Source organism: Lepisosteus platostomus, chromosome 7 (genome assembly GCF_059453375.1).
Source record: "Lepisosteus platostomus isolate fLepPlt1 chromosome 7, fLepPlt1.hap1, whole genome shotgun sequence".
In the NCBI taxonomy this organism is placed as follows: Eukaryota; Metazoa; Chordata; class Actinopteri; order Semionotiformes; family Lepisosteidae; genus Lepisosteus; species Lepisosteus platostomus.
Genome location: NC_142617.1, coordinates 35,183,077 through 35,210,642, shown reverse-complemented (window position 1 = coordinate 35,210,642; position 27,566 = coordinate 35,183,077). Strand labels below are relative to the sequence as shown.

The 27,566-nt window shown below is 42.2% G+C and overlaps 1 protein-coding gene across 1 annotated transcript; it reads right to left on the bottom strand.

Annotated features, from left to right (window-relative positions):
* Positions 1-2,157: 2,157 nt before the first annotated feature.
* inka2 (inka box actin regulator 2) lies at positions 2,158-27,526 on the bottom strand. Its single transcript, XM_088639989.1, has 2 exons — positions 26,995-27,526; positions 2,158-6,806 (listed from the first exon to the last, which is right to left on the bottom strand). The coding sequence occupies exons 1-2, from the start codon at positions 27,061-27,063 to the stop codon at positions 5,802-5,804; spliced, it is 1,074 nt and encodes a 357-aa protein (XP_088496115.1). The 5' UTR covers positions 27,064-27,526; the 3' UTR covers positions 2,158-5,801.
* Positions 27,527-27,566: the final 40 nt, after the last annotated feature.

The window sequence follows — 27,566 nt, the reverse complement described above, 5'->3', positions numbered from 1 at the left end:
CCCATTTCTGTCTTAATTGAAGCCGCGAGTCAATGGCGCTGTGTGCAATTGCTGAGTGTCTGCTCCATGTTCTGTAGCCTCTCCTCCCAAGTGTCAGTGTGCTTCTCAATTTAGCCAAGAGCTCTCTAGTCCCTCTCTAGGGGGACACCCGCCCACTGCCATTAGCAATTTCTTTAAAATCTATTATAGCTGCCCCTTCAAGTGCACATATTAACAGGATGTGCCTGCGATGTTCATCAGTCTCTAATGACAGCCGGCTGTGCTTCTTGTATGGAGCAAAAAGAAATGTTTTAGTTCTGTGTCCTGGTCTTCAGTTACTGTGTATTGTACAACCTGGTTTAATTCAAATCTTCACATTCTTTTGTGTTCATGTACATTTACAGAGCCTCAAATCTTTTCTACTGGAATGGAGCAATCAAAACAATGCTTCTTCATCCTTTTTGTCTGTATACACTAAGTTTGCAAGTTATAAATGTGGAGCGTGGTGTGTCTTTATAGTGTACTGGCCAGATACTTAGGTTTCTACCAAGTGAAGTCTCAGCAATTGTAAATCTGTCTGCAATTTATGACTGACCTTACCTCTAAAGCCTGAAAAATGAGAACCGAGGAATTCTGAGGTAATTTTCAGCCACCTGAGCAATTTTGTTTTAATGTTGGTATATTTTACTAAACTCCTGTTTAATTTTCTTTTCCAGATTGTGAAAAAAACATAACTTCCCCCCCAAAAAAGTAATTGATATGTAATATAACACCAGGGACAGTTGCTTTCCACCGCAGAACATTTATATAAGATGGTAAATATAAGTTATGAAAGCTGAGCACGTTCTTCTTTCTCCTTCTGAGGGGCAGTCCGACAGAGACAGCTGCAGGGATATTGAAAAATGCCAGTGGGTGTGTCGATGGACAACAAGCTCAATCACATAGTAGATTCTAGGTTAGTGCTCAGCATGCAAACAGCCCTCTGTAGACTCAACCCTATTAACAAACTGGCATCTTTCTCTGCATGTTTGGCTAATCAGCTCTTCTTATTTTAAAATCCCTGGTGCTGGAGAGCCATGATGCTGCATGGCTTATGCAGACCTGAAAAGTCATCAATGCATACAGACCTGAAAACAGAATGGGGTTAGTTTAAGTGTAGCAACTGACTCAAGGAAGCCATTAAAAGCTCAGGCACAGTCAAAATGAGAAGATTCTTTGACTGTTCGGGAGCATTGCTCTTAATCCTTGGTGTCAATTATCCTGGAGACGGTGATCTTTTTTTTTAATCACATTTACATTACTAAGCGCACACCAGACAGCTCCTGTGACAATCATGTATGGGGCAAGCTATAGGAGTGGGGCGTCAGTGGTGATGTGATTGGGGACAGCTGTCGGGCAGAGGAGGGGAAAGTGGTCAGTGAGAGTCCTCTGGTTCTCCAGGGAATCTCAGTCTATGGGTTTTTTTTTGTGGGGGGGAGTGGCTGGAGTCTTTGAGGAGACAGAGAGAGGGACACAGGACAGCTGCTGACATGCATGGGAAGTGACTGCTCACAGCTAGTCACCCGATCTGCCCATCTCAGACAGCAATAGACTAAAAGAGCCCTGTTTACTAGGTGTTACTGGAGTGTACAATATTTATTGAACAGCTGAAATAACAAAGCACTCATTGAAGTTATCTTATCTCCATATTTCAAATAATACACACATTATCAGCCGGGATGAACTGTGAAAAATCTTGTGCCCATACTTTCCACAGTTTATGTAGGATGCTTGATTTGGTTTGTGTGCTCTATGAGTAAAAAGGCAATTTCCCAGTATGGACTTCATCTTGGTCCAATAGTGTCACAGCAGTCATTGCATGAAATCCTTGATCAGTGGACCATGTCGTCTGTTTATTTATTTAAGTTGCAATGAATTTTGCAGGACATTGGCATTCGAATTTAGAGCAGGGATTTGCTGCGATGGAGAGACTGAATCACAAGTGAAGAGGGGTGCTCTAAAAATTAGGAAGTTGAATGCTGAATGTCAAACCTCTGGTGAGTTTGTGAACACAGCTGCACCATTTATTTTTATTTTCCCAGTTATCCAGATTGTTTGAAACCACTTTTCACCTCCACAAGAGCACCCCAATCAGACTTCACCAAAGTTTTCTTCCAAGAAAAACAGACAACAATGAGGTAAAATTGCATAAAACTGGTTTAATTTACAGTACAAAGAATCCATAAATGCATATTGAACCTTGAAAGCCATATATCTTAGGGTTCGCTGAACCTTGTTTAAAAATAACAGCATTAAATAATCATAGTCATGACAACGACCAACAACAACAGAGAAAAAAACAAACCTTTTAAGATAAGGAGATGAATAGTGAGGGCAAACTCTTCTGAGTCCATTACAAAGTCTTCTACTCCTTCCCTCTTACAGAATCATGGAGCTGTACAATACAGCACCTAGCAGTCAGGGCTGCTGTTTGAAAAGACTAGGGTTTGTCTTTGCTCAGCAGATTTAATTACACATGCAAGGAAGTTCTACAGTCTTTATGCCTTGGCTGTCAGTGTCAATTTTGCAGCTTTAATGTTCCAGGGCCTCTTCAAATTAGTACCTATATAGGGCTGGAGAAAGTTAAGTGGGTTCATTTCAGTAAATTGATTAATACAATTAACTAATTGAGTTGAGTTCATGTGTGCTGAAAATTGGAACGTGCTGTCACTCATGAATACTGGCGCTGAGGGACACCGAATTGGAAAACTGCCCCAAATGTTTTTATCCCACAAGGCAACTTATTTAACATCAGGCTTCCGTAAAGAGATACACCAGCTGTGCTATCTGTTTTTTGTGATTTTGGCAGCTGTATAAGTATCCCTTATGAAAATGTATTCAGGGTAAATTTATAGGGTACTATAGATTTTTTTTGTCTTGGTTTTCTTTTTTTAGGCCAAATCACCTAAACTATATCAGTGGTTTCTAAATGTTATGGTAAGCGAAGCTGACTTCTTGTTTTAATTCTAGACTTATTATCTAGTACTTATTGACTTAATTGGACTAATTAGGTGATTAAAGAGCTCAAATTAACATGTTTTTCTGGTATCGTATTTATACACTAGTGACTCATTAAAGACACAGCATTCAAAGTCTCGAGTAATACAGCTTCATGATCTCCCATAGTAAACATTTACAGTATATGGGTATTCTGCAGAAAAAGACATCCTCCATCGGAGGTCTGTCTATCAATACTTTTAAATCCTGGTTTATTCCAGGATTTCTTGTATCCTGCTTTCATGCAATACACTGATGGTTTCAGTTACTAGCGTCATGAATTGAAGAGCAGTTATGCATTTTGCTTCGAACTTCAGGGGTTTTATTTCTGGAACTCCTGGTCAATTTCAATAGGTCAGAGCTTCCTCCTCTCAATTTCCCGGACCAATCTATAACAATCTATAATCTGGCTCTATCTTCTGAGCCAGAGCAGAGTGATCTATCCAGAGGTATTAAACTGCAGCTAACTATGGCTGGTTTTCATGATTCAATCACTAATTGTAAGCTTATACCTACACTATGTCTAAACATGGGGAGATTAACTCGCATCAAAGCGACTGTATCTCCTAAAACCTTTAATAAATTCTGTTGTTCTTCTTTGAACTCTTCCTAAGGCTTTAATATACTTTAAGGGGGTATAGAGACCAAAACTGCACTTTATTCTAAATCTTGCCCACTGTTAAATTTTCTGTTTGCTTTTGCATTGTTTCCCTGGACTGTCAGATTTAGTATTAACATTTTACCACATACTGCATACAAATTCTGGGTAAGATCATTTCCATAACCCTTTGTTTTTTTCAGATAGCCCACAGACATATCTCAGGCCACAAAGACTACGAATGCCATTTCAGTTCCGACATGTTGTATCAGAAACAGGGCTGGTCACCTGCACCCTGTACCTTTTTTTCACCAATTTATTTGGCTGATTTTCATTTGTACCTATTTATACAGCAAGGCATTTTACTGGGTACAACAGTAGTGTTTCACCTGGGTTCTGAACCCACATCCCCAACCACTACTCCACACTGCTGCTAGGTGCAGCAGGAAGCCTTTATGTCTGGCCACAGGTGATTGGAATCGTTCTGCTGCTTCTTCCAATAAAAGACAGTAAATGTTTCTAGAATCAGCGACAACAGTAAACCAATTACAGAAAGTTACAAGACAGCAAAATCTACAACAAATAAGTGTTTACTCAGACTACAGGGAGAAAATTTGCTTCTGAGATTAAAGTTAATAAATGTTGGATTGCTGCAGCTGTACTTGGTTTTTCTCATGGCAGGAAAAAAAAAACCTGACCAGAACCACATGGGCAGAGAGGGTCAGCAATTGTCAGCAATAAAAAGAATGAAAGAGCCTGAATGACTGAGCCTGTCTTCAGCCTTCTTCTTTCTGCAATCTGATTTACTGCTTTAAATGGCTCTGTATTGTTCCAAAGACAAATCAGACGATTTGCAGTCCATTAAAAATAATAAATCAGTTAAAAATGATTTATTATTCCTCTCTCTTGTTTTTCACTGGATATTATATGTCAGCTGCACATATTACCGACTAACGACAAAAAACACTTGATGAAAATGCTCTGTAGATAATATGGAAAGAAAAGAGCTATGAAACTGATACATTGGCAATAAAAAGATCACGTGTAAATTATTCCTGCTCAGTCTAGATATAAATCAAAGAATAGCGCTAGTCTCCTAAGCACAGTAAAAGTGAGACCTTTAATTCTGCACTGCTGTGGATCACAACATGTCCTTTTTGCACCAGAAAAGCTAAAGTAAGCCAGCTGCCTTAGCTTGGTGCAGGTTTCCTATTGGTCTCCTCACTGCACTGGCTCTGACTGCATAGCAGCCTGACAACACAAAGGGTCACTAAGGTACTGTCAGTCTTTAAATATTTCGCAAATAAAAAACCATAAACTTATCTTGGACACTCTCAAGGATTAAGGAAGAATAAAGCTGATAAGGTTTGGAAGACTAACAGATCCAAGTTCATAGGATCACTGAACAGCTCATTAGTTTGAAGCATTAGAAACCACAGATAACTCATTACTGGCTATATTTATCAATTTTTTGTTGAAAGCAAGGGCTCCACATAATGGAAGCCCAAGTTACCTGGAAACTACAAGTGTGCTGCATGTGATGTGTGTCTGGAACAAGCTATTGGGGGTGAAGCAGAATGCATGGCATATGTCCAGAAATCCAGGAACAGATCCTTGAATCAGTACACAATCTTATATTCTTTTGGTATTATAAGCACACACAAGGCCAATTTGTTGGTTGCTTTATGAAATATACAGGATATGTGGTAACATTGTCATTGTTTTAGTCAGGACCTTTTGAGGACTTTGTTCCAATCCACCTGTTTAGGACTGCCCTTTTTCTGGTATCTTGTGGCACGCTTTCCTTGGGATTGTAAACATTGGAGTGCAAGATTTGTGAGGTAAAGGCTTTTTGTGCTGCATGAGCAGAACTCTCCAAAAAGGAAAAAAAAACTAAAATAGAGACACCTTCCATCTATGTGGCAACTGATTTAAAATTAAGAAAAGTGCAAATTCGAGGACTCCGCTCATCACACTGGCAGCGAGAGAAAGGCCCCTCAGCTCATATACAGAGGAAAAAGTACATTTCTGCACATTAGGTCTGTGTCCTTTGTTACACTCCTGCCAAGTTCAGTGAGTGAAACAGTTTGGATTTTCATTGACAGTGCACTTACTGTATTTGGAAGCCATTAAGCAATCTAGCTAAGGGAACAGGAGATTAAATCCAATCACTCTTGATATTCTGTGATTACACCCAAACAGCTGTGTTGTAATCAAATACCGCCTGTGCAGGCTCCATCACCTCTGCCTGCCCTCTCCGGTTGATGTAAATCCCCACCCTGTGGCCTGTTTCCTCCCCTGTCCGGGGGAATGGTCTGTTTTTGCCCTGCCCGCTGGGCCGGATGGGAAGGTAGAAAGTGCCCTTGGGCTTGCTTGCCTTCTTGGGCCTCTTGAAGAGCTCATTGCGGGCGTCATCCAGGGGCATCCATCCCGGCTTCTCCTTGAGCAGCTTGTCCTTATCCGGGCGAACGCTGCGCAGGAACCTCTTGAAAAAATTGGCAGTCAGAGAGAACTTCCTGCAGATCTCCTGCGAACGGGTCAGCCGGAGGGGATGGCCGCCCCTGTCCTCCCCCAGCCTTCCCACCTCCTCTCCCTCATCTGTTGATTTCTTCTCCAGCTCCGGAAGGTCCAGCCAGTTGCCCACCAGGTCAGCGAAGACGTTGTCCCCCAGGACCAAGGGCTGTCTGTTCCGGCTCTGGCACATCAGCGAGGAGGTCCAGTCATTGGAGTCATCCGTGCTGTCTGGTAAAGGCTCACTGTCCAGGGAGGGGCCTTCACGGGAGAGGCTACGTAGGATCTTGGGAAGATCTTCCACCCGGGCTGGAGGACATTGCTCCACACAGTTGCTTCCCCTAAAGCCGTGGTTGTCCTTCCTCGGTAGATCGTGTTTGACGTACCTCCTGGGGCAGAAGAAACTCCCACTCTCTGAGCTGGAGGATGATGGGGAGCTCTCTAAGCTGCCCCCCCGATGGTTATGGTACTCTTCCCTTCTGGCTATCCTGGAGCCTGGATGGGACGCCTCTGCTGGAGGAGACATTGACACGCCGTCAGCTGGGCCACCCTGGAAGGACCTCCCCGAAATCTCCAGCTGCTCCAATGCGGTCTGTACCTGGAGCATTTTGAGCTCTTGCAGGGCTCCCATCATGCAGTTCATCTGCGCGTGCAGTCCATCCCCGGCCTCCTTCATGGAAAGCTGTCGGTGGGGGAGAGGAGGAAACGAGAGAAGACAGAAATCCAATTAGCATGACAAAACGGATTACAGTGTTCATCCTTTCAAGTGCTTGATCCCCAAGACCTTTTGGGGGACCAACGCATCGCTGGAACTGTCTGCTTGCATATTTCTCAGCAGCGTGGTTAGTCGCCTGTGCTGTTCTCACCACCTACACACTACAGAACTGGCAAAGCCGTCCGACCATGAGAATCACAGCCATGCTGTGGGTGAAACTGACAGTGTTAGGAATAGCAATGCTTTTGTAATCTCATTGAGAAACAATTTTAATCTTTCTCTTTTTTTTTGGAATATGAAATCTAGGCAGGTGACAAGTGAACTGGAAAAGATCATTTAAATTTCATACAACCAGTCACAAGTTCTTATTAATACGTATGGTACAGAGGCACATCCAATAATCCAAAAAATAAGTAACATGGGTATACCAATCTTTTTCCACTGTGGAATATGATCAATTCTTTTTCTCCTGAAAATGTAACACGGCCATACTGATTATTTGAAAATGTTAGAAAGGGGGAAATGGATGAAACATCTGTCACCAGTTGTCAGCATGAAGTCATTACAAATAAATTTCAAAGGTTGTACAAGAAATTCAGAGAGTGCACCTTCACTGTGGATGAAGGTTGCTTTAAAAAAGATTTTTATAAAAAAATAGACCTATTTTGCTAATTTCCCCAAGAACTTATTTGTTATGCATCTCAAGTCACATCTTTCTTCGTGACAATCACACTAATCAAGACCAAGTCTGGTCTAATCAAGTCCAAACATGAAATTTATATGAAGAGTTTCAGGGGAAATTTAAACTTTACTTAAAATAACGAAAAAGCACATTGTGAAAAATAAAGCTGTGTCCATTCATTTGGAAAATAAATATTCAAAGCAGGCCTTGCTTTCATTGCATAGAAAAAATAATTTCCTCCTATGCATCTGTTTTTCTAAGCAACTATGAAAAAGCCACTGAAACGTTTTCAAATTCCTCTTGTGGAACACTTTGGAATAGTTACTAGGTTACAAAGCATATTGTATCTGTTTGTTTAATTCTTACCAATGTTAATGGACAGATGATTGCCATATACATACAACAAAGATAACTTGTCTCCACTATGTCTTCCATGGCAAAATGAGTCTCGTTTTCTGCCCTTTTACATTTTGACAACTTATTGCTCATTTTGTCGCATAATCCATATCAAGTTACCAAACCCCACGTGGTTTACATTTCAGACTGGCAAGAGCTCACAGCAGCTGTTCGACATCGAAAGTGCTCTGGAAAGCACGGAGAGAGTGGCTTTCTTCTCTTTGCTTAACCCTTTCTGAAGCAGAGGAGTTCAGAATCTCCAGGCGCTGGTAAAAATCCTCTTAAGCTCCAGTATGAATCTCATCGAAGTTCCCTAATAACGTTTCATGTGTTTATTATTTGTGAAGGAACAAATTCAATTTAAACGCAGTTTCAATTTCAATTTATTTTAATTGAATTCAAATTAAAAAAAAATTACATCAGTACTTCTGGTTCTGCAAGATTCATTCCGACACATTCTTAAAGTGAGACCATTTGGTGACAACGAGCTCTTCAGGTTAGTCATGGGCCGCTGCATATTTTCAAATGTAAACCACACTGAACTTAGCTGTGCGCTCCCTATTTGCTGCAATATGAAACAGACCTATCCTTAGCCATGCCTGTCTCTTATCTGTATAAAACAGACTTAAAAAGCTTATCTGAAAATAAAAATAAAAAAGAAGAATGCCCACAAAACAAATCTGTAAGACATTTTAGGTGGCTGAAAACGATCACACTGCCTTTGGCTTACCACACAGCCCCTTGCATGTGGCCATGATCATTTTACACAGCCAAATCAGCAGAAGAGATTTAAGCCTGAGATTAAAAAAAACTATATCGGCTTACCTCATTTAACCCACACAAAGAAACTCTCTCCTTCCCTCTCAGGTCCTGCCTGTCTTCTCACCTTTCCGAGTTCAATGCTGTCACCCCTATATCTAGTTTCTCACCAGCCATAAAGTTGCCCAACCCTGGCAGGCAATTGGCTGTGTCTGGAGTTAATCTCCTCATAGAGGGCTGGGTCTACTCAAGTGTCAGTGATGGGCAGAGAGTGACAGACAGTGGGGACTACAGGCTGACTAGATGTGTGTGTGTGTGGGGGGGGGGGGTGGTAATACAGACATGCATTTTTATGTCTGAGGTCTTTGCTCCGACAAGCAACAGTAAGACAAGCAGAGGGACTGTATCTGATAGCAGACCACCTTAGATTTCCGGCTAATCCCAAGAACAAGACTAACAAAGCTTTTTTGTGCTTAAGTATAGTACATTTACATACTACCGTCCAGTCTTAGAACAGCAGTAACAGAACATCATGGGCTCTGTTGCTGTCTGGATGTTGTATCAATAATAGGCTGTATTTAAAATGTTCCTTTGTTTTGGGTTAGTTTGCTTTGTGTGCATTTTGCATATTTGGTGTTTTTTTGTTGACCCCATTGTGGAGCACAGCTTTGCACCGTTTATACATTGAGAACAAAGCGCCTCTGAAAGAATTGTTTGGGGAGGGATGCTAGTCCTACATCCACTGGCATAAGTGCTGAAGACACACTACCTGCTTTTCTGTAGTAACTGAAAAAGATATTAAGTGACATCCAGAAAATGAGGGCAGCAAACGTCTAATTAAAAAAAGAAAGAAAAATAACATATGCATTTCTTCGTGCTGTGGCAATACTGCTAGATGTATGATACTGGTGGATATATACCACTGGTTGTAATCTAGTTTTATTATTGGTCGATGAATAATATTGGTGGATATGTTCTTCTCAATACAGCTTTTTTTTCTTTGAGAGAAAAGTGATCTGTGTACCTTTTCTATATGAAAAAACTGCTCATGTCAGATGTGTTTTCCTGCTTCAAACACTTTTACTACTAAGCCAATGTGACAAAGAACAAGAGAATAAATAATAAATCAGTGAAATAAGTAGTGATATTATTTTTTGCTTAGGAAATTGACATCAGATCTTTAACATGATAAACTAGTACAGAAGGCTATATATAATTGATTCAGGGTTACCAGCTGTAGTTGACAAAGTTCTTGTTCAGGTCTCTGAAACATGGAGGAAACACACAGTACATAACCTGGGAATGCAGCCAGATAACCAGTTTAATTTCTCCACTTCTAAATGTGTTTTTTTATCCTTGGTTCATTCAGCTTTGGATATTGGAGGTACAAAGACATCCCTGCTGGTAGAATAGCTCTTCCTTTCAAATGCCTAGTTTAGGAATTTCTTAGCAACACTAGATGCAGCCTTGCTTGTTAAATCACACGGTGGAAGTGAATACCAACGAGACTAGACACAGAGACAATGTGGTGCATCCAGCCAGAGTGACAGATGGACACTGTCTTAGGAGGAGGAGCATGAAAAGGACAGGAATTGGTCAGCCTTGCTGGTGCTTTCTTTTACTTCACTAACCTGCTATGCAATGCACCTTTTTTGACAGCTTCAACCCAGTTTATAAGCCAATATGCCATCAGGAGGTATATTAAGCAGACTGAAGGAAGACAGGTGTCCCCTTGTCTCACTTCCAGACTAGATCTCACTGTAGAATGAATCTGGCCATTAACTCCTGGGATTCTGTCACATGCCATCTTGCTTGCAAGGTACATGTGCCATACAACTAATGAGGACGTTCCTCAGCAGCAGGTTAGAAAACTGTATCTTTGTATACACACATGTGCCATATGCCTCTTTTTCTACCAGGTGTCCCCCTAACAATAGATTTATAGGTGTGGTGAGTTATTGGATTGGATGGAGCTCAACCTAGGCAGTCTCAGACCAGCTTTGCTGAATGATAGCACACTAGGGGGAGCCGCTACACGAACAATTTGTCAATCAGTTTACCCAGACAAGACGTCGTTATCAAACAATTTCCTTTTGTGTTATTTGCAGATTTGAAAGTATCTTGAATTTTAAAGTAATTTGAGAAAAGAAAATTTGGTAGGAGGAAAAAAATCCAGCTATTTTCATTTCTAATTCACAAATCCTTAAGAAGAAAATGATGGAAAAACGATGGATTTGCTACATGTGTTTAATTTTTGTAGCTGCTGGTCCTTCTTGTTCTTCCTTGAAAAACAAATGAACAATTTGTTTAAAAAAAGGATTCAGACAGATGGTGCAGACATTATAGCAGCTGTTCTATATAGATCACCTGGAGATTTTACATTACATCTGGGACAGTAAACCTTTTTCCTCCTGTTGTAATCTGACATTTCATTAAAGAGACAAAGGCAATTAAGGGAGTCTGGATGCTAACCCCCCTGCGTCTGTTGCTCTTTTCCACACTGTGCATATGGCTGTCAAAATTACAAACAATTAGGCCACATTTAATATAGGGTTGCAGTGTGTAATTGCTGTTTAAATTAGGAAGAAGGGGTCAAATGAAGTTCTCTTGGGGGTTACTGCAAAACTACAGGAGAATCCTCCAATAGCAGAATGACGTCAGTGTGGAGTCGGTTTTGTCCTAGAGGCTGTGTCTCCTCAAAACCAAATTCAGACAAAGCCAGCATTCTGATCATGCTGGGGTGCTGTCCTGACCCCACATTCCTGAGAGATGTTAAATTGGGAGGGTGTTTTCAAATATGTGCTGACCTAAAGGGGATTGCCACATTACTGTCAGGGCCTGGACTGCCTCCAATAGGCAGGAGTTTGTTTTCTGTTTGCAGCTCTCTGTCTTTAATTTTGATTATCTAAGCCTCAGCCTAAGAACACTCAGAGACTATGAGCATGACCTGATGTGCCGTTGATTTCCAGAAAAGAGCTAACCAATTGGTCTTTCCTCTACATTAGTTCAGATTAAATGCATATTCTCTGAATTTCGTCACTTTCAAACACTAGATGGCTCATTTTGAAACTCGCAGGATTAAATGGAATTAGGGAGGGTTCTCTTATGCTCCTGCTTTGGGCCTATTTTTCCTAAACTACATTTCCACCATCAGATCTGGGGTTAAAAACCTTACAGATTGATTAGCTTATTTATGTTTAATTAATTTTCCTATGCATGAGGAAAATCAAAAGCAAATTACAGAAAGAACTGGCTACAGGAATTGCAGATGTCCCAGTATTAATGTTAGTGTTAAGCAGTATTTACATTCAGTTTCAGTTTAGATTTGCAGCTTGCTCAGCTGAGACCCTAATTTGTTGAATTAGGGCTCATATAAAATGTGATACGTGAAACATCAAGAGAGATTAAATGTGGATGACTGCCTTTTTGTCCAAGAGGGTGGAGGGAAGGAGCAGAGCTGATCTGACATGTAGTGCTGTAAAAATGTTATATGAATGTTAAGGTGCCGAAGCTGAGACTGGGAAGTCCTGTTTCTATCAAAGCTGGCCTCATTAAATATGAATGTTCCCAACTTAAAAAGTCACTGTAAAGGTCAGGGAGTAACGTAATATCTTTCTCAGGACACTGAGCGCCTGTCTCTAAATCCCAGCCCTGAGCGCTGTCTTTCTCATTGACGTGCATCACTGGAAGGTAATTAACAGCTTGGTTCATGGGCAGTAGTTCCACACAGGGCCACTTCTCACAATGGGAATCCTGTTTGTCCGAAGAATGCGGTTCTTGTGCTAAAAAACGTTGCAAATGAAAAGGCAATCTTTGAAGCCCTCGTGGTTTCAAATCTGATGATATATAAAAGACTAGGACAGGGCAAACAGCCCCCGGCTATGCCAGGGTCAGAACCCTCCCGTTCTGCTTCCAAATGTAATAATACAGAATATGGAGCTTCCATAGTAGTATCTAACTAGCAATGTGCCCACTGTCTTCTTTATTTCCCTTTGGATCACTAGGTCTCCATTCACCCAGGGCATAAACTAAACAGTGTAGGAAGGACACGAACAACATCCTGCAGTTTTTCTAGGTTTCTTATAATAATCCGTGCCTGAAAAGCCAGAAAAATCTGTTTAACTGCCCCAATTAAATCAGTAATTAGTTCAATTAGATGATTTGGTGTGGTACAGGAATCTAAAACTGCATGACAGCTGCCCTCCAGGCCTGGAGTTAGGAAACCCTGCCCTGGAATACGATCTGAAATAAGATTTGATAGCCTTGCTTCCTTCATAGATTGGGTGAATGAGATCACTGGATTGCTAAACTATCAGTGGCCAAACACGCTAAGTGTCACGCCCAGTACACCTAGAGGGTGCTCTACTTTCCTCCTGTTCCTAGTTCCCTGTGATTATTCTTGTCATTCTGGTGTGTCTTGTTGTGTAGTCTATTTATTTCCTACTCGCTCAGCATTGACGTTCGGATGTCCTGAAACCTGCCTAGCACCAGGTTGCCCCACGTCCGCTACCTGAGAGCATAGGTTTCTATACGGCATTTCCTGAACAGCTGAGCCCGGGCTAACCCCCGTCTCGCCGCTACGCAGAGGGTCTTTTACGCCCTCCTGCCTCTCCACGGTTCATCCTTTCTGACATCCGTGACACTAAGTGGGTAAAATGGTCTCTTCTCTTCTGCTGTCTTTTGCTGTGTTCCCAGGTTTCATCTGCTTCTCGTTTTGAAGGGTAAGCGAAGAGTTTTCGGTTCAGACAGTTGCAAACATACTTTATACCAGCAGAACGAATGTTCAAGAACCTCAGGAGGGGTCACTGTCACTGGCACAAAGGTATAGTTTAACGGTAAAAAGTATCGCATTTAATAAATGTGTGAATAACCATGATAAAGAAACACAGAATGGCAACAAATGTCTGCATTGAATTATCCTGGCTTTCAAAGTGGAATTAAAGCTAATGGCCTGCAATGTTCATAACTCTAACTTTCCAACTTGACAAAAAGTGATCCAAGCAGGGTAGCGGCCCATAGCTTAAGTGCCACTGTGATGCAATGGGCGTCTCTTCCATTTCTCTGTAACATCGGATCCTTCTGCCTCACCCCTGTGTGCAGGTGTCCAGCTTTGACTCCCATGATGGATACGGCTGCCTTAATGACTCACAGTAAGGCATCCAAGTGATGTATATTCAAGACTGGACTGCCTTCTCAAGGCATATGTTCTGACTTTGTTGCCCTCTGGATGAATGTCTGCATTTTAAAGTAGTGGTTCAGAGGTTCTACAGGGTTTTAACAATATGTGAAGTATATATATCTTATATAGATATCTATATGTCTACAGTATATATTTATGCTCACCTAAAATGGGGGAATAGAACATAAAAAGTAATATCATTCTAAAAGACTATAGCATATATGCACAGAAATACCCTGAAATAAAGGGTGACATTTTATATTTTTGCTTCATATTCACCTTTTCATCTCAAATTCAAATGATCTGATTATATAACAAAACATAGCAATATTGACTTCACTGTCCCAATACTTATGGAGCTCAGATGCACAAGGGGATTTGAACAAAATGTAAAACCTAATATCTATTTACAGTATACTGTAACTATACAGAAATGAGTTCTGGTATTTAGGGCTCCAGACTCCTGACCAGTGGTTTGATTAATGTATTGTAAGAGGACCCGGGGAAGGGTCATCTCTAACAGGTATTTCCGAAATGAAACACTGAAAATGCTAGAGATTGACCTTAGCAAGATGGCGAACAACGAGACACAGCTGAGACGCATCAGGAACCGGAATATAAGTGGCCCAGAGGCAGTGAACGGGGCGGAAGCCGGTAAGGTGAATGCGTTTTGGAGGAAAAGAGTGGAAAGAGGTGGATGTTAAGGATCGGGCTAACGAACGACTGCAAGGAGAAAAGGTTTATGATTTTGGATTACGGACACTGGTTTAGGATACATCGCGGATTGTCTTTATTACGAACTTTTGGAACTCGGAACGAATCAGGACTAAGGGAACGGATTACGGACTGTATTCGGAAGGCAGGTGTTGGAAGAAACGCCACGGATCGGAGGACAGTAAAGTGTGGTGTAAGTACGACCTTCGTTTACATAAACTATCCCCCGGAGACACCACAATTGGTGGAGGATGCGGGCAGCTCCCGCTCGGGTTTGAGAATCGAAGAGAGCAAGTTTTTTTTTGTGTGCGTGTGCCGGTTCCGCTTTGCGCGTGTGAAGAAACGCTATGGAAGAATTACTACAGCAGTTGTCCCAGGCCACCCTCGCCCAATTCCAGGCATTACAAGGACAACGAGAAGCTAACGAAGCGCAACTGGAGGCGAACCAAATCCAAAAAGAAACCAACGAACGAATTATAGAGGAGCAAAAATTAATACGCGCAGAGTTGTGCAGGTTAAGGGAAGAAATCCGGCAGGCCCCGGTAGCGGGGAGAGGCACCGCTCAGGAAGAACAAATTACGCTAGAAAAGATGACTGAGCTTGATGATGTGGAAGCTTATTTAACCACCTTTGAAATAACGGCCGCTCGAAATGCTTGGCCCAAAGAACAATGGGCTGGGAGAGTAGCCCCTTATTTAATTGGAGAAGCCCAAAAGGCATATTATGATTTAAAAGAAGAAGATGCAGAGAATTATGAGACTCTGAAAAACGAAATATTGGCAAGACTAGGGGTAACCATGGCGATACGAGCAGTCCGGTTCCACAATTGGAGCTACCAGATGAACAAGCCTACGAGGTCTCAGATGTTTGACCTGGTACATCTGGCAAAGAAATGGCTCCAGCCAGAAGAATTAAACCCAGGACAGGTGGTAGAAAGGGTGGTGTTGGATCATTTCGTGAGGAGTCTGCCTGTGCACCTGAAAAGAAAAGTAAGTGAAGGGGATCCCCAGACCCTAGATCAAGCCGTGGACTGGGTGGACAGACACCATGCCACAGAGGCCCTGATTAGGGAGAGAAAAGGGGACTTTCGGAGGGAGGAGAGAAGAAGCCCCAAGAGTCTGGAAACCGAAATAAAGTACCGGCCAATAAAGTATAGTGATTATCGGGAACCTATACAGTTAAAAAAAACCCTTAGGGGGAAGTCTGACTCAAGGGCCCGGCCATGGGAAGAAACCCGGCGATGTTTTAATTGCCAGGAAGAAGGGCATTTAGCCAGCTATTGCCCTGGCCTGCCCGAACCCATGCAGGTAGACCCCAGAGATGAAGCCCTATGCAACTACCTTACAGCGGGGGTCCCGACCCGCGAGGATCCCCATCTTACGACAATCGAGATAGAGGGAGAACCCATCGAGGCCTTATTGGACTGTGGCAGTGCGGTGACCCTGGTGACCCCTACAATACTTCCGGGAGGACTAGAGATTCCAAGAACAAAGGGAATACCTATTACTTGCATTCACGGGGACACCAAAGACTATCCGACGGTCGAATTGAGCATCTCTACAGAACAGGGGACCTACCACTCAACGGTAGGAGTAGTTGAGCAGTTGCCATACCCTGTCATACTGGGACGAGACTGTCCCCATTTCCTCCAGATTTGGAACACGATCCAATCAGCTAGGCCAAGACCCATCCCCTGGCCGGAAGACAGTGGTGATGGCCCTGCCGACGACCCTGATGAGACGGACCCACAAGAAAGCGGAACTGAACTTGGAGCTGAGTTTGGAAATATGGAACTACCGAACTGGGAACCCCCAGAACGTCGGGGTAAGTTTGGGACAGCCCAACTAGAAGATGGGAACTTGAGACATGCGTGGGGACATGTCAGGAAAATTGATGGGGAGTGGTGTACTGATCCTAACACCGTGAGTTACCCATATTTTATGACAAAGAATAATCTCCTTTATCAAGTGCAGCAGAAGGGACAGGAAGAAGTGGAACAACTCCTTATTCCCCGACCTTACCAGATGAAACTCCTCAACTTGGCCCATAGCCACCTCCTGGGTGGGCACCTGGGGGTAAAGAAGACATCCGAGAGACTCCTCTCTAGGTTCTTTTGGCCAGGAATCTATAAGGCCATCGAGAAGTACTGTCGGGAATGCCCGAGTGTCAGAAAAGTGCGCCACAACCTTATTATAGGAACCCTTTGATTCCCCTCCCAATTATTGAAACCCCCTTCGAACGGATTGGGATGGATTTGGTGGGGCCCCTGATCAGAACCACCAAGGGTCACCAATACATTCTAGTAATAGTAGATTATGCTACCAGGTACCCCGAAGCCATTCCGTTGAGAGCTGCCACCGCCAAAAACATAGCTAGAGAGCTAGTACAACTGTTTGCTCGAGTCGGAATTCCTATAGAGATCCTAACTGATCAAGGAACACCTTTTATGTCGAAAGTCATGCGAGACTTATGTAAGCTGCTGGGTATACAGCAGATCCGAACCTCTGTTTATCACCCTCAAACTGATGGTCTAGTAGAACGTTTTAATAAGACCCTGAAAAGCATGCTTAGAAAGACGATGCAAAAGGATGGAAAAAATTGGGATCAGCTGCTTCCGTATCTCATGTTTGCGGTTCGAGAAGTACCGCAGGCTTCGACTGGATTCTCCCCCTTTGAATTATTATACTCTCGGAAACCACGGGGCCTATTGGACGTGGTCAAAGAATCGTGGGAACATCAACCTTCCCCTTTACAAACTATCATTGAGCATGTGGAACAGATGAGAGAAAGAATAAAGGTTATTGTTCCCTTAGTAAAAGAAAACCTGGAGAAAGCCCAGGCTCAACAACAACAAATTTATAATAGGGGAGCAGTTGCGAGGGAATTTCAGATTGGGGATAGAGTACTGGTGCTAGTTCCAACCCCAGAGTGTAAATTCTTGGCATCCTGGCAGGGACCTTATGAAGTGGTGGAAAAGGTGGGGCCAGTCAACTATAAGGTCAAGCAACATGACAGAAGACGGCAGCATCAAATCTACCACGTCAATTTGCTGAAAAAATGGCATGGCACCGAAGTTCTGCTCACCCACTTTTCCCCAGACCCACTGGAAGAAGAAACGGGTGCGGTAGCCGTGGGAGACCTGGCTCCGGCACAAAAACAGGAACTACAAGAATTCCTGTCCCAAAACAAAGATGTTTTTTCCCGGACACCTGGTCGAACCCACCTTATACAACATAAGATCGTCACGGAACCGGGGAAAAAGGTAAGGCTACCCCCGTATCGAGTACCAGAAGCTAAAAAGAAACTGATTAAAGAAGAGGTGGGTAAAATGCTGAAGATGGGACTAATCGAGGAATCCCATAGTGAGTGGGCTAGCCCGATAGTTCTGATCCCCAAGCCAGATGGAACTATCCGATTTTGCAACAACTTCAAAAGGTTAAATGAGATCTCGCGGTTTGACGCATACCCCATGCCCCGTATAGATGAACTAATCGAGCGATTAGGTAACGCTCGATACATCAGCACCCTTGATCTTACGAAGGGATATTGGCAAGTGCCGCTGGCCAAAGAAGATAAAGCCAAAACCGCTTTTGCCACTATATCAATATCATATAAGGACTATATCAATATAGGGTCCTACCCTTCGGTTTGCATGGCGCGCCCGCAACATTCCAAAGATTGATGGACCGAATTCTGAGACCGTATCGGGATTTTGCAGCCGCCTACTTGGATGACGTTGTAATCCATAGCATGACCTGGGAACAACATCTATATCACCTGGAAGCAGTGACTGGAGCGTTGCGAGCAGCAGGATTAACGGCCAACCCAAATAAATGTTGTCTGGGGGCTAGGGAAGCCAATTACCTGGGTTATACGATCGGGAGAGGATTGATCATGCCCCAAGATCAGAAGGTACAATTAATCAAGAACTGGCCCAAACCAGCTACCAAGAAGCAAATTCGAACGTCTGTGGGACTAGCAAGTTACTATCGGCGTTTCATCCCAGGGTTTGCAGCCATGGCCGCCCCTCTACACGATCTGACGAAGATGAGCTGTCCGGAGAAAATAAAATGGACCGACGTGGAAGAGAGGGCTTTCCAAGACTTAAAAGCAGCTCTCACTTCTCAACCCGTCTTACAGGTACCAGACTTCAGTAAGCCTTTCATGGTACAAACTGATGCTTCAGACACTGGGATTGGAGCCATACTGTCACAGGAGATTGAAGGACTAGAGCATCCTATTCTCTATATCAGCCGTAAGTTGAATCCGGCCGAAAAACACTATTCCACGATAGAGAAAGAATGTCTAGCAATCAAATGGGCCCTAGACTATTTGAAATATTATTTATTGGGAAGACGATTTATATTATACACAGATCATGCGCCGTTAACATGGATGTTGCAAAATATGGATAAAAACGATCGAATTACGCGATGGGGTCTTAGTCTGCAAAGATTTCAATTTCAGACGGTCTATAGACCCGGAAGGAAACAAGGAAATGTAGACGCCCTCTCCCGAATGCACTGTTTGTTTTTTTCTAGATCGCCCGAGGTCGGGGCTGATCTCAGGGGGAGGGAATGTAAGAGGACCCGGGGAAGGGTCATCTCTAACAGGTATTTCCGAAATGAAACACTGAAAATGCTAGAGATTGACCTTAGCAAGATGGCGAACAACGAGACACAGCTGAGACGCATCAGGAACCGGAATATAAGTGGCCCAGAGGCAGTGAACGGGGCGGAAGCCGGTAAGGTGAATGCGTTTCGGAGGAAAAGAGTGGAAAGAGGTGGATGTTAAGGATCGGGCTAACGAACGACTGCAAGGAGAAAAGGTTTATGATTTTGGATTACGGACACTGGTTTAGGATACATCGCGGATTGTCTTTATTACGAACTTTTGGAACTCGGAACGAATCAGGACTAAGGGAACGGATTACGGACTGTATTCGGAAGGCAGGTGTTGGAAGAAACGCCACGGATCGGAGGACAGTAAAGTGTGGTGTAAGTACGACCTTCGTTTACATAAACTATCCCCCGGAGACACCACAGTATCCAATGGGAGTTAATATGGATAAGGGCATCAACCAAGTACAGTAAAGTAATAATTGTAGCTATAAAAATGAGCCTGAAGGCATTCTATCTGTGCCTTTACAGCAGGTTTCAAGCACAAATAAGCTTCCCATTGCAGAGCTCTCCAATCCATTTCAGGCTGTGTGAGCTGGCTGTTGTACAAAGTGTACCAGCACCTTAACTGTGGGAACCTGCACACCTTGTAAAACATGGAATGGATTTATACTGATGTATAAAAGGAGTCTTATCTCATCCCTGCACTAATGTAGCATTTTTTGTGTGATTTCCAGTCTGTGCAACCTTGGCTGGAATCCGCAAATACCATAGGATAGAGCTCTTAAATGAATGTGAGAAAGTACTCCCACTAGAACAGACTTCAGCCAACATCACTCCTCTGCACACTCAGTAGATCTCTCAAAACATGAAGCTCGGTTTTGACAGCTCCCAGTGATTCAACCTTCACAATGTCCTGGGACTGCATTCTCTGTGATAATAATTGCCTGTAATAAAAATAATGTTTTCTAGCATCGGTGCATTCAAAAGCAGGGCCACGGTGAATGTCTGTATGATTCCAAGCTTTCTGGTACAGTCAAGTTCAGAGTCTCTTTCAGAATCTGTTGTTCATCAGACTGCTGATCCTTTGACTGTTTCTAATTAACTCTTCTAACTAGTCCAACTCAATAGCTCTTCTAACTCATTTGAAAAGAAAAATAGAAGTTCCTTATATAAAAACAAAGATGAGACTCTCTCTTGGTTATCAGATCATTTACCTCCTTGTATAGTCTAGTCTAGCCACTGTATCTAATTGTTTCCTAAAAGTAGCATTCCACTTTAAAAGTATCTACTGTACATGGATCAACTCAGTATTACAATAGAATACACGACCAAAGAGTGTTAAAAATTCAAAAGTTCTATTTTAGAAACAGTGATCACATACCCACAGCTGCTCACAGCCACACGCCAACTTTAACAGCAGGGAAGGAAGAGCCAATTCAAGAATGAAACCACAGGAAACTCCTAGGCTTCAGTCCTGCACAATGCAGTGGTCACACTTGGGACAGAAGCAAGCCTCTGATTATCATAGGCTGGTGAAAAGAGACTGAGTGGTTCAGTAATTAAAGTTCAGAACTTATTGTCAAAATGTTCCCAGTTCAGTCTCCATCGTTGCCTCCGAATCCCTTTGCATTGCCCTGAGTGAATTACTGAATATCCTGGTGCACCTTTCTGCTGAACAGACTTAAAACAGAGCTCCTGTTGTGATTTTGCACCTTAGGATAAAAGCTAAATGACTAATTGTAATGTTTTCTTTCCTAAATTTAAATGTGGCTCTGTGCTTTCCTGCAAACTCCAAAATACAGGTTGTGGACAAAACAATATACAGTAACTTACACACCAGCTGTGTTCATGCTTTAGCTGTTAACTCTTCTTGCTAGGGCAGTAATGTCTTGTGTCTTGGTTTTGTAAAGAACTTGTGTTCTTATGACCAATTATTATGACCAGTGCCTATTTAAACTCCTATTAATTATTCAAGATATGTGTTACTTTGCTGGTCACTTCTACATTTTAAAATTCACGCACAAATCTACAAATGCCACAATTGAGGCTCTTGGTGGTTTTAGTGTGCTTCCCTTACACTGGAGAAACCTGTTTCTCTAGCAGATGCAAATAGCAATAAGTAATTTTCCTTATGGTCCTTCAGCAGGGGAGCTAGAAATATCAGACTTCTGAATCAGCACCTCAGCTCTACCCTGACATAGCAGGGAATAGGCCATATAGGAATGTGTTGGTGTCTGCTCCCCGTTGTGCTTGGTGTTTTTAGCACTTTTTATTATGAAGGTTGCATGTTTAGATATATTAGGGCTATGAGAACAACCTGCAATATTTTGGTCACTGTGGCATATGGGATGGCACAGCTGTGCCAGTACAGGCAGACAGACACGTGGCACTGTTGGCAATGGCTCAAACGTCTCTGCTGTACAAGACAGGGCAACAGATTGGGCTCTGCATGGCGCAGAGCAGGGAAACTGCCTTTTTTCCACACATGCTATTAATTTCCCTCTGTGTATCTGTCTAGCAAACATGACAGAAGATCTTAGATCCTTTCTCATTCACAAGAATGCCTGTGATTTCAAGCCATGGTATAAAAAAGTACCTCACTTGGCTTACATACCCAATTCTGAGAGTGAGTGGACAATCCTGGTCCTGATCAAACACCATTTCCATTTCAGTCCAATGTAAATATAGGGTCATTTTAATGCTATTATCTTTGAAATTAATATAACTTTGAAACTATAACAACTGATATAATGACTGATCCAATATTACACAGAGAAATATTATTTGTTCTTGTGAGGAGAGTAAGCACACTGCTATGTGTTTTGATATCAGTGGAGGCCAGAACCAGATTAAAGGAAGTGGGGGCTATCTGTATAGTGTAACTAATAAGTCCAGCTCTGTATTGGGGTCGCACTCCTTGAAACTGGGGTTTGGCATCTTCTATATGCTTCTAAAGTCATGTGATTGAAAAGAATTTGAAATTGCTGATGATGAAGAAGTTACCCCCAAGGTGTAAAACTTTCTGTGGCTCTGCTATACAATATGTACGTAAAAAAAAGGTGGTACTTAGCAGATAAGGCAAAAACTCTCTGCATTGTTGTGTAATATAATGGAGATTTTACTCAGCTCTAATAAACTGTGCCCAGTCTACCCATAAAATGTAACTTTAACAAGGCATTCTGCTAACCAACAAACTGACTTCCCCCCGGATGCCTGAAACCTGAGATTAATGCAGAAATGTCACTGATTTTCTCTCTTTCTCACTTCTATGGTCACATTCTGCTCAGGCGTCAATCTCCTGTTCAACACGTCATCACGTCATCACGTCAAGCTGGGGTTAACATTTGGCCAGAGTGGCCAAAAACAGTTTGACGTGCGGTAGATTCCATTTTAAATGAGCTGTCATGGCACCTTTTGTCAGCTTAAAAGCCCAAATCCTGAATGCTCAAACTGGACATTTTTATGTAACAAAGAAGAAGTTTAATATCAGCAAAAACTGTAAAAAAATATAAAAATATATATACCTGTATGTTGACTGCAGAAAAACTCACCCCCTTTGCTATTAAAAAAGAGAAAGGTGACAATAAGAGGAAGCCATTTGACCCATGTAGCTCTTTTGGTAGTTAGCAGTTCCTTGATCTCATCTAGCTATGTCTTTAAAGAAGCCACAGTAGTAATGTAAGTAACACTGCTGGAAAGCTTGGTTCAGACTCCTAAAGAAGACCTTAAATCATTTCAGATGCATAAAATTGCTTCGACAATTCACACAATTAGTTGGGTGAATAAGATGTGCAATAACACTGGTTCGCAAAACCCCAGAATAAAATACATACTGTACACTGTCTTTGCAAAATCCCTTAGTCAGACAGTGAACTTAATATCCAACCATGACGATAAACACAAAGCATATGATATTAACAGACTGTAGTTTTAAAACATCTCAGAGATGAAAAGGGCAGGAATCAGTAAAAGGACATAAAAGAATTGAAGGACACTGAATATTGCCTTGAGCATGATGAAGTTGATCATTAAGTATTGAAAGGTATATGGTACAGTACCACTCAGACACTGTATAGATAGGGGTGCATAGATGAGAAGCTGGGCAAGGAGGAATCTGGTTAATATGCCACCGTGAGCCCAGGCTGGCTTTGAAAGATCTACATATTTCAACAACAGAGGTGGGAGAAAATATCCATGTGACAACAATATCCCAGTCACTTTACAAAGTTGACTTGTATGATAGTCTGACAAACTCAAAAATGTGCGAGACCCATTTAACTACTGACATGTGGTGAAATATTTTTTGAGGTCACATGGGATAAAACATTTTTGGTCTAAATGAAAGGTGTTATGTCTGGCACTAACCCAACCAAATTTCTACTGTCAAACATGTTGGTGGTACAAGTATGTTATTCTGCTTCTCATCAGCAGTGACTGGGAAGCTTGTCAAGACTCAGGGGAAAACTGAAGGAGCAAAGAACAGGCAAATCTCAAAGTTGGAAGACTTATACAAAATGACTTGCAGATGTAATTCCAGCCAAAGGTGTTTCAACCAAATATTGACTCAGGGCGATAAGTCAACATATTTTATCTTTGATATTTCTTCAGCTTTACGAGATATTTAACTTTTTTCAACTTAAAACATTTTCAGTATGAGCATTCAAATTTCACTTTGAATTTAATGTGCATACATTCTTTGTAAGTCACCACAACAGGAGATAATTGTGAAGGAGCTGGATATATTTGCAAGGAACTACATATTTTAATTTATAAAACACAGTAAATATCATAAACTTGAATCCTTAGCATAGCAAAGTTGTAGTTGACAGCTGTATGCATTTGTGGAACTGTACCAGAATGACTACATTTTAAAAGCTTCAATATTATTAAATAACCTCTCTCCTTCAACTATCATAATATATTTCTAAAATTTCACAGCTTTTTAGTTGTAATGAAAGGAGAAAAGGGCATTTAATTTAAATATGCTTCTTTTGTTTCTGTGTCACATTTCTTGCATTTGGTCTTTCATCTTTGCAGACAAAGCCCTTGATAAGTCTGGCCCTGTGAGCTCAGGTCTTTCAGGGTGGAATTCAGGATCTGGTATGAGATTAATCCAAAATCACTGAATTCCAGTGGAATTAAGATTACACACTGACCTAAAGAGTCAGTGAAAGAAAGAAAATGAAAAGGCAAGGCTACCTCAGCTAAAAGGCTTTAGCATGTCAATATGCACTTGAAAAACTTCTATGCTCAATTCTGGACACTTTAAACAAAGAGGCTTAATTCACAATTTAAAGGAGGAAGGAGATGCGAAGCCGTTGTTTCATAAACGTAGGATCTTGAATTTACAGTCTCAATAAGAACCTTTTCCAGTTAAAAAGAGCAAGGCAGCAAAGTATGGATTCATATCGACAGGACAAAAACGTGAACAAAAAAACAATTAAGTCATATAACCCAACTGAAACAGTTGCATTTCTACAGTATGAATTTCTACAGAAAAAAAAGCATAAACAATTCGGGCAATTGATAGATTGCAGAATCCCCCCCAAACTACAGCGAAGATAAATCCGTATTTTGTCAATTTAAATAAAACATTTTATTACAAAGCATTTAAACGAAAATAAACAGAAATAATCATAAAACCGTGGGCTAGACCGAGGTGTAACGTTTCTTCTTTGCAAAACAAGCCGCTCTCCAATACGCCGAACAGTGACCAGTGACGGAAGCTTTCCTCGTGAGCTGGAGGGCGTGGGCACTGGAACCCCGTGCGTGTCCTGCGTGGCACAGCCTAGTGCAGCAGCCGGGCGTCTGACCAGCAGCCCTGGCGAGAAGGTCAAGGGCACCCGGGCAACATCCTACCCTCTATGTCACAGGGTACAACACGTGACGTGCATTTGGAAAAGTGGTTCCTTTGTTTTAATCCTAGCCTCAAACTCTCAGACTGTGCTCTTGTGTGGTGCTATATTTGTGTGCTATGTTTTACTTTTGGGGGGCGAACAGAATTTCTAGCTGGGTCCTGGAACTGATTTGTACTTGAATTTCCAGATTTGATTGGTTGAATGTTTTCTTTGTTTCCTTTATTCGACATTGATAATAAGAGTCCTAAGTGACCAGGAAATCCTTCAATTGTGTCGCCACCCTGTTGCAATAAACTACAGATTTAGGCATATTGTATTGAACAACGTGGCATCAACAACACAAGAAATGAAATTTAACTGTTGCAAACTTACCATATATCATGGTAATTTACCATATATCATGACTATTATTCATCTTCAAAATAACACTAAATGAAATGCTGGCAATGGCCACTTTCAAGCTCTGCGTCGTTAATAGACTGTCCCTGAGTAACGTGCGTGCCTCCGCGAAAATATACTGAGAAAACTAACGCAGATCTAAATCTGTAGTTGCACGACGATTTGATTACCGTGAATGTTTTGTCCAATTGGTAAAGCCACTTTGTGTGAAATAACAGACTTTCTAAAGAAACAGCCTCCCAGCGGGCTGGAGAATTCAAAGCACTCTATCCGAAGGCTAAACATCTGGCTGAGTAAAGCCGAGGGAAAAGAGGGGGAGAGAGAGGCCGTCGCATGTCACAGCTTTGCTTTTTTATTTAACTCTACGCGGAAAAGGGAATCAAGATTTATTATGCACTTTTCCCATTAACTTATTTAGAAAACTCTTGTTTCTGTCAGCCGGATTGTCATTTTTCTGTTACTATGTGATTCGCATAGCTATATTCCTCCCTTTAACCCCTTCACCTTTCAGAGCGAAGTTTGTGGTAACTTTGGATAAGGCTGTGAACACGCCGCGGAACGGAGAAGAAATATTTGTCTGGGCATGTTCCTAGGTCGTTCACATGAAAGCAGTTTTTGCTGCTTTAGGAGTGTCCAATCCTGGACCTTTAGGGCCGGAGTCTGCAGGTCTTCATTCCAACTAAACTCTTTACGAGCTAAATCAGCTGGTTAATGGCTTAACCCGACTAATTGAAATGCTTCTTTCAGGTTTGCTGCTTTGAAAGCCTAAAGGCGAGCCGTTCCTCTCGAATCTGGACTGGGACATCCCTGCGTCTAGGTACTAACACGCGTCTCGACTCCCTTTGTCTATAGGTGCAAATGCTTATAAAGCAGCTCAGGCCTCAGATAGTGAAAGAAGGAGCTCAAGACATCCGTGGGGATAAGCCCCTTCTCAACTGCTAACACTTTGATTTACCTGACAGCAGGTTTTGTGTTACTTCTGTCATTTATATCTACCGTGGGTTTGCTTTGCTTTCACGTATAGTGGACCGCGCACACAATCAGAAGCTATTGTATATTGACGTGTAGGGCAATTATATACAGGAGTTACACAGAAACAAAGTCATATAGACTCCTAACAGACAGAAACGCACTACCCAAGACTCGTTTAGACAAAGCACCGTATTTGCCGAACCCCTTGCACAGCACTGTAGCACACTGCTGTGGACTTTCAAAGTACTGTGGGAATGCGCTGGAAGTCTGTCTCCTGACAGCTGCAGACGCACGCAAACACACACGAATGGTCGTGTACTCTCAGATTACAAGATCACTGGCGCTTCGGTCCTTGTTTGACTTCCTCCTCTCTATGTACCTGTGCACCGTGTTGCATTACTGAACACCGATTTCAGCATGGTAAGAGACAAATATTGACCGTTAGATTCAAAACCAGCGCAGGCAACGCCTGATTGCGCGCATCCCTGCATTTAGAAACACCACCTTTTACCTGAACATTTCCCGAGCGGAATGTGTGGCTGTTACACAACGGAGAATTCTTCTTCAGACCTACCAGTTCTTGCTTCAGACGCCGTAAACAGGTATCCATGCTCTTCAGTTCAGTTTTAGAAAGTTGCTCCATTCTTCACTCGTTATTTCTGTTCAAAAGCCCAGAGTGCTTAATCCGTATGCCTTCGTGGATGGAAAACGTAAGTTTATCTTCATTTGGTTAAAAATAGAAGTCACACAAAAGTCTCAATCTGTATCTCTTCTGTGTCTCTGTCTAAAGATGTAGCGGAGTAACACAGAAGGAATATGAAGTAACCTTTACCGTTCGTGCGCCTGAACCAAAACAATCATGATAAGAGATGTGCAGCACAGCTGCAAAATCCCAGTTTGTTTTCTCCCGTCTTCTTTCCGTGTGTCTCTTCCTGCTCAGTTTTTTTTCTGTTCTTTGGTCTGTCAAATCCTTCCCTGCTTCTTCTATTGTTACTTTTTTTAAACACCGCGAGTCCGGCTGGCTGTATTATGCCCAGGTCCCGTCTCTCCGCTGTGCTGGGCAGCTGTGCTCACTTCCCAGACTCTTTCTCTCTCACTCTGTTGGAGCGCTTACGTAGAGCGAGCAGCGCCTTTCCGCCTCCAATA

Bases quoted from the DNA above. Each gene is read 5' to 3' on its own strand.
- inka2 (XM_088639989.1), bottom strand. From the start codon at position 27,063: ATGGAGCAACTTTCTAAAACTGAACTGAAGAGCATGGATACCTGTTTA. The intron at 6,807-26,994 runs GTAGGTCTGAAG...CCCCACCGACAG, and splicing joins GGCGTCTGAAGCAAGAACTG to CTTTCCATGAAGGAGGCCGG.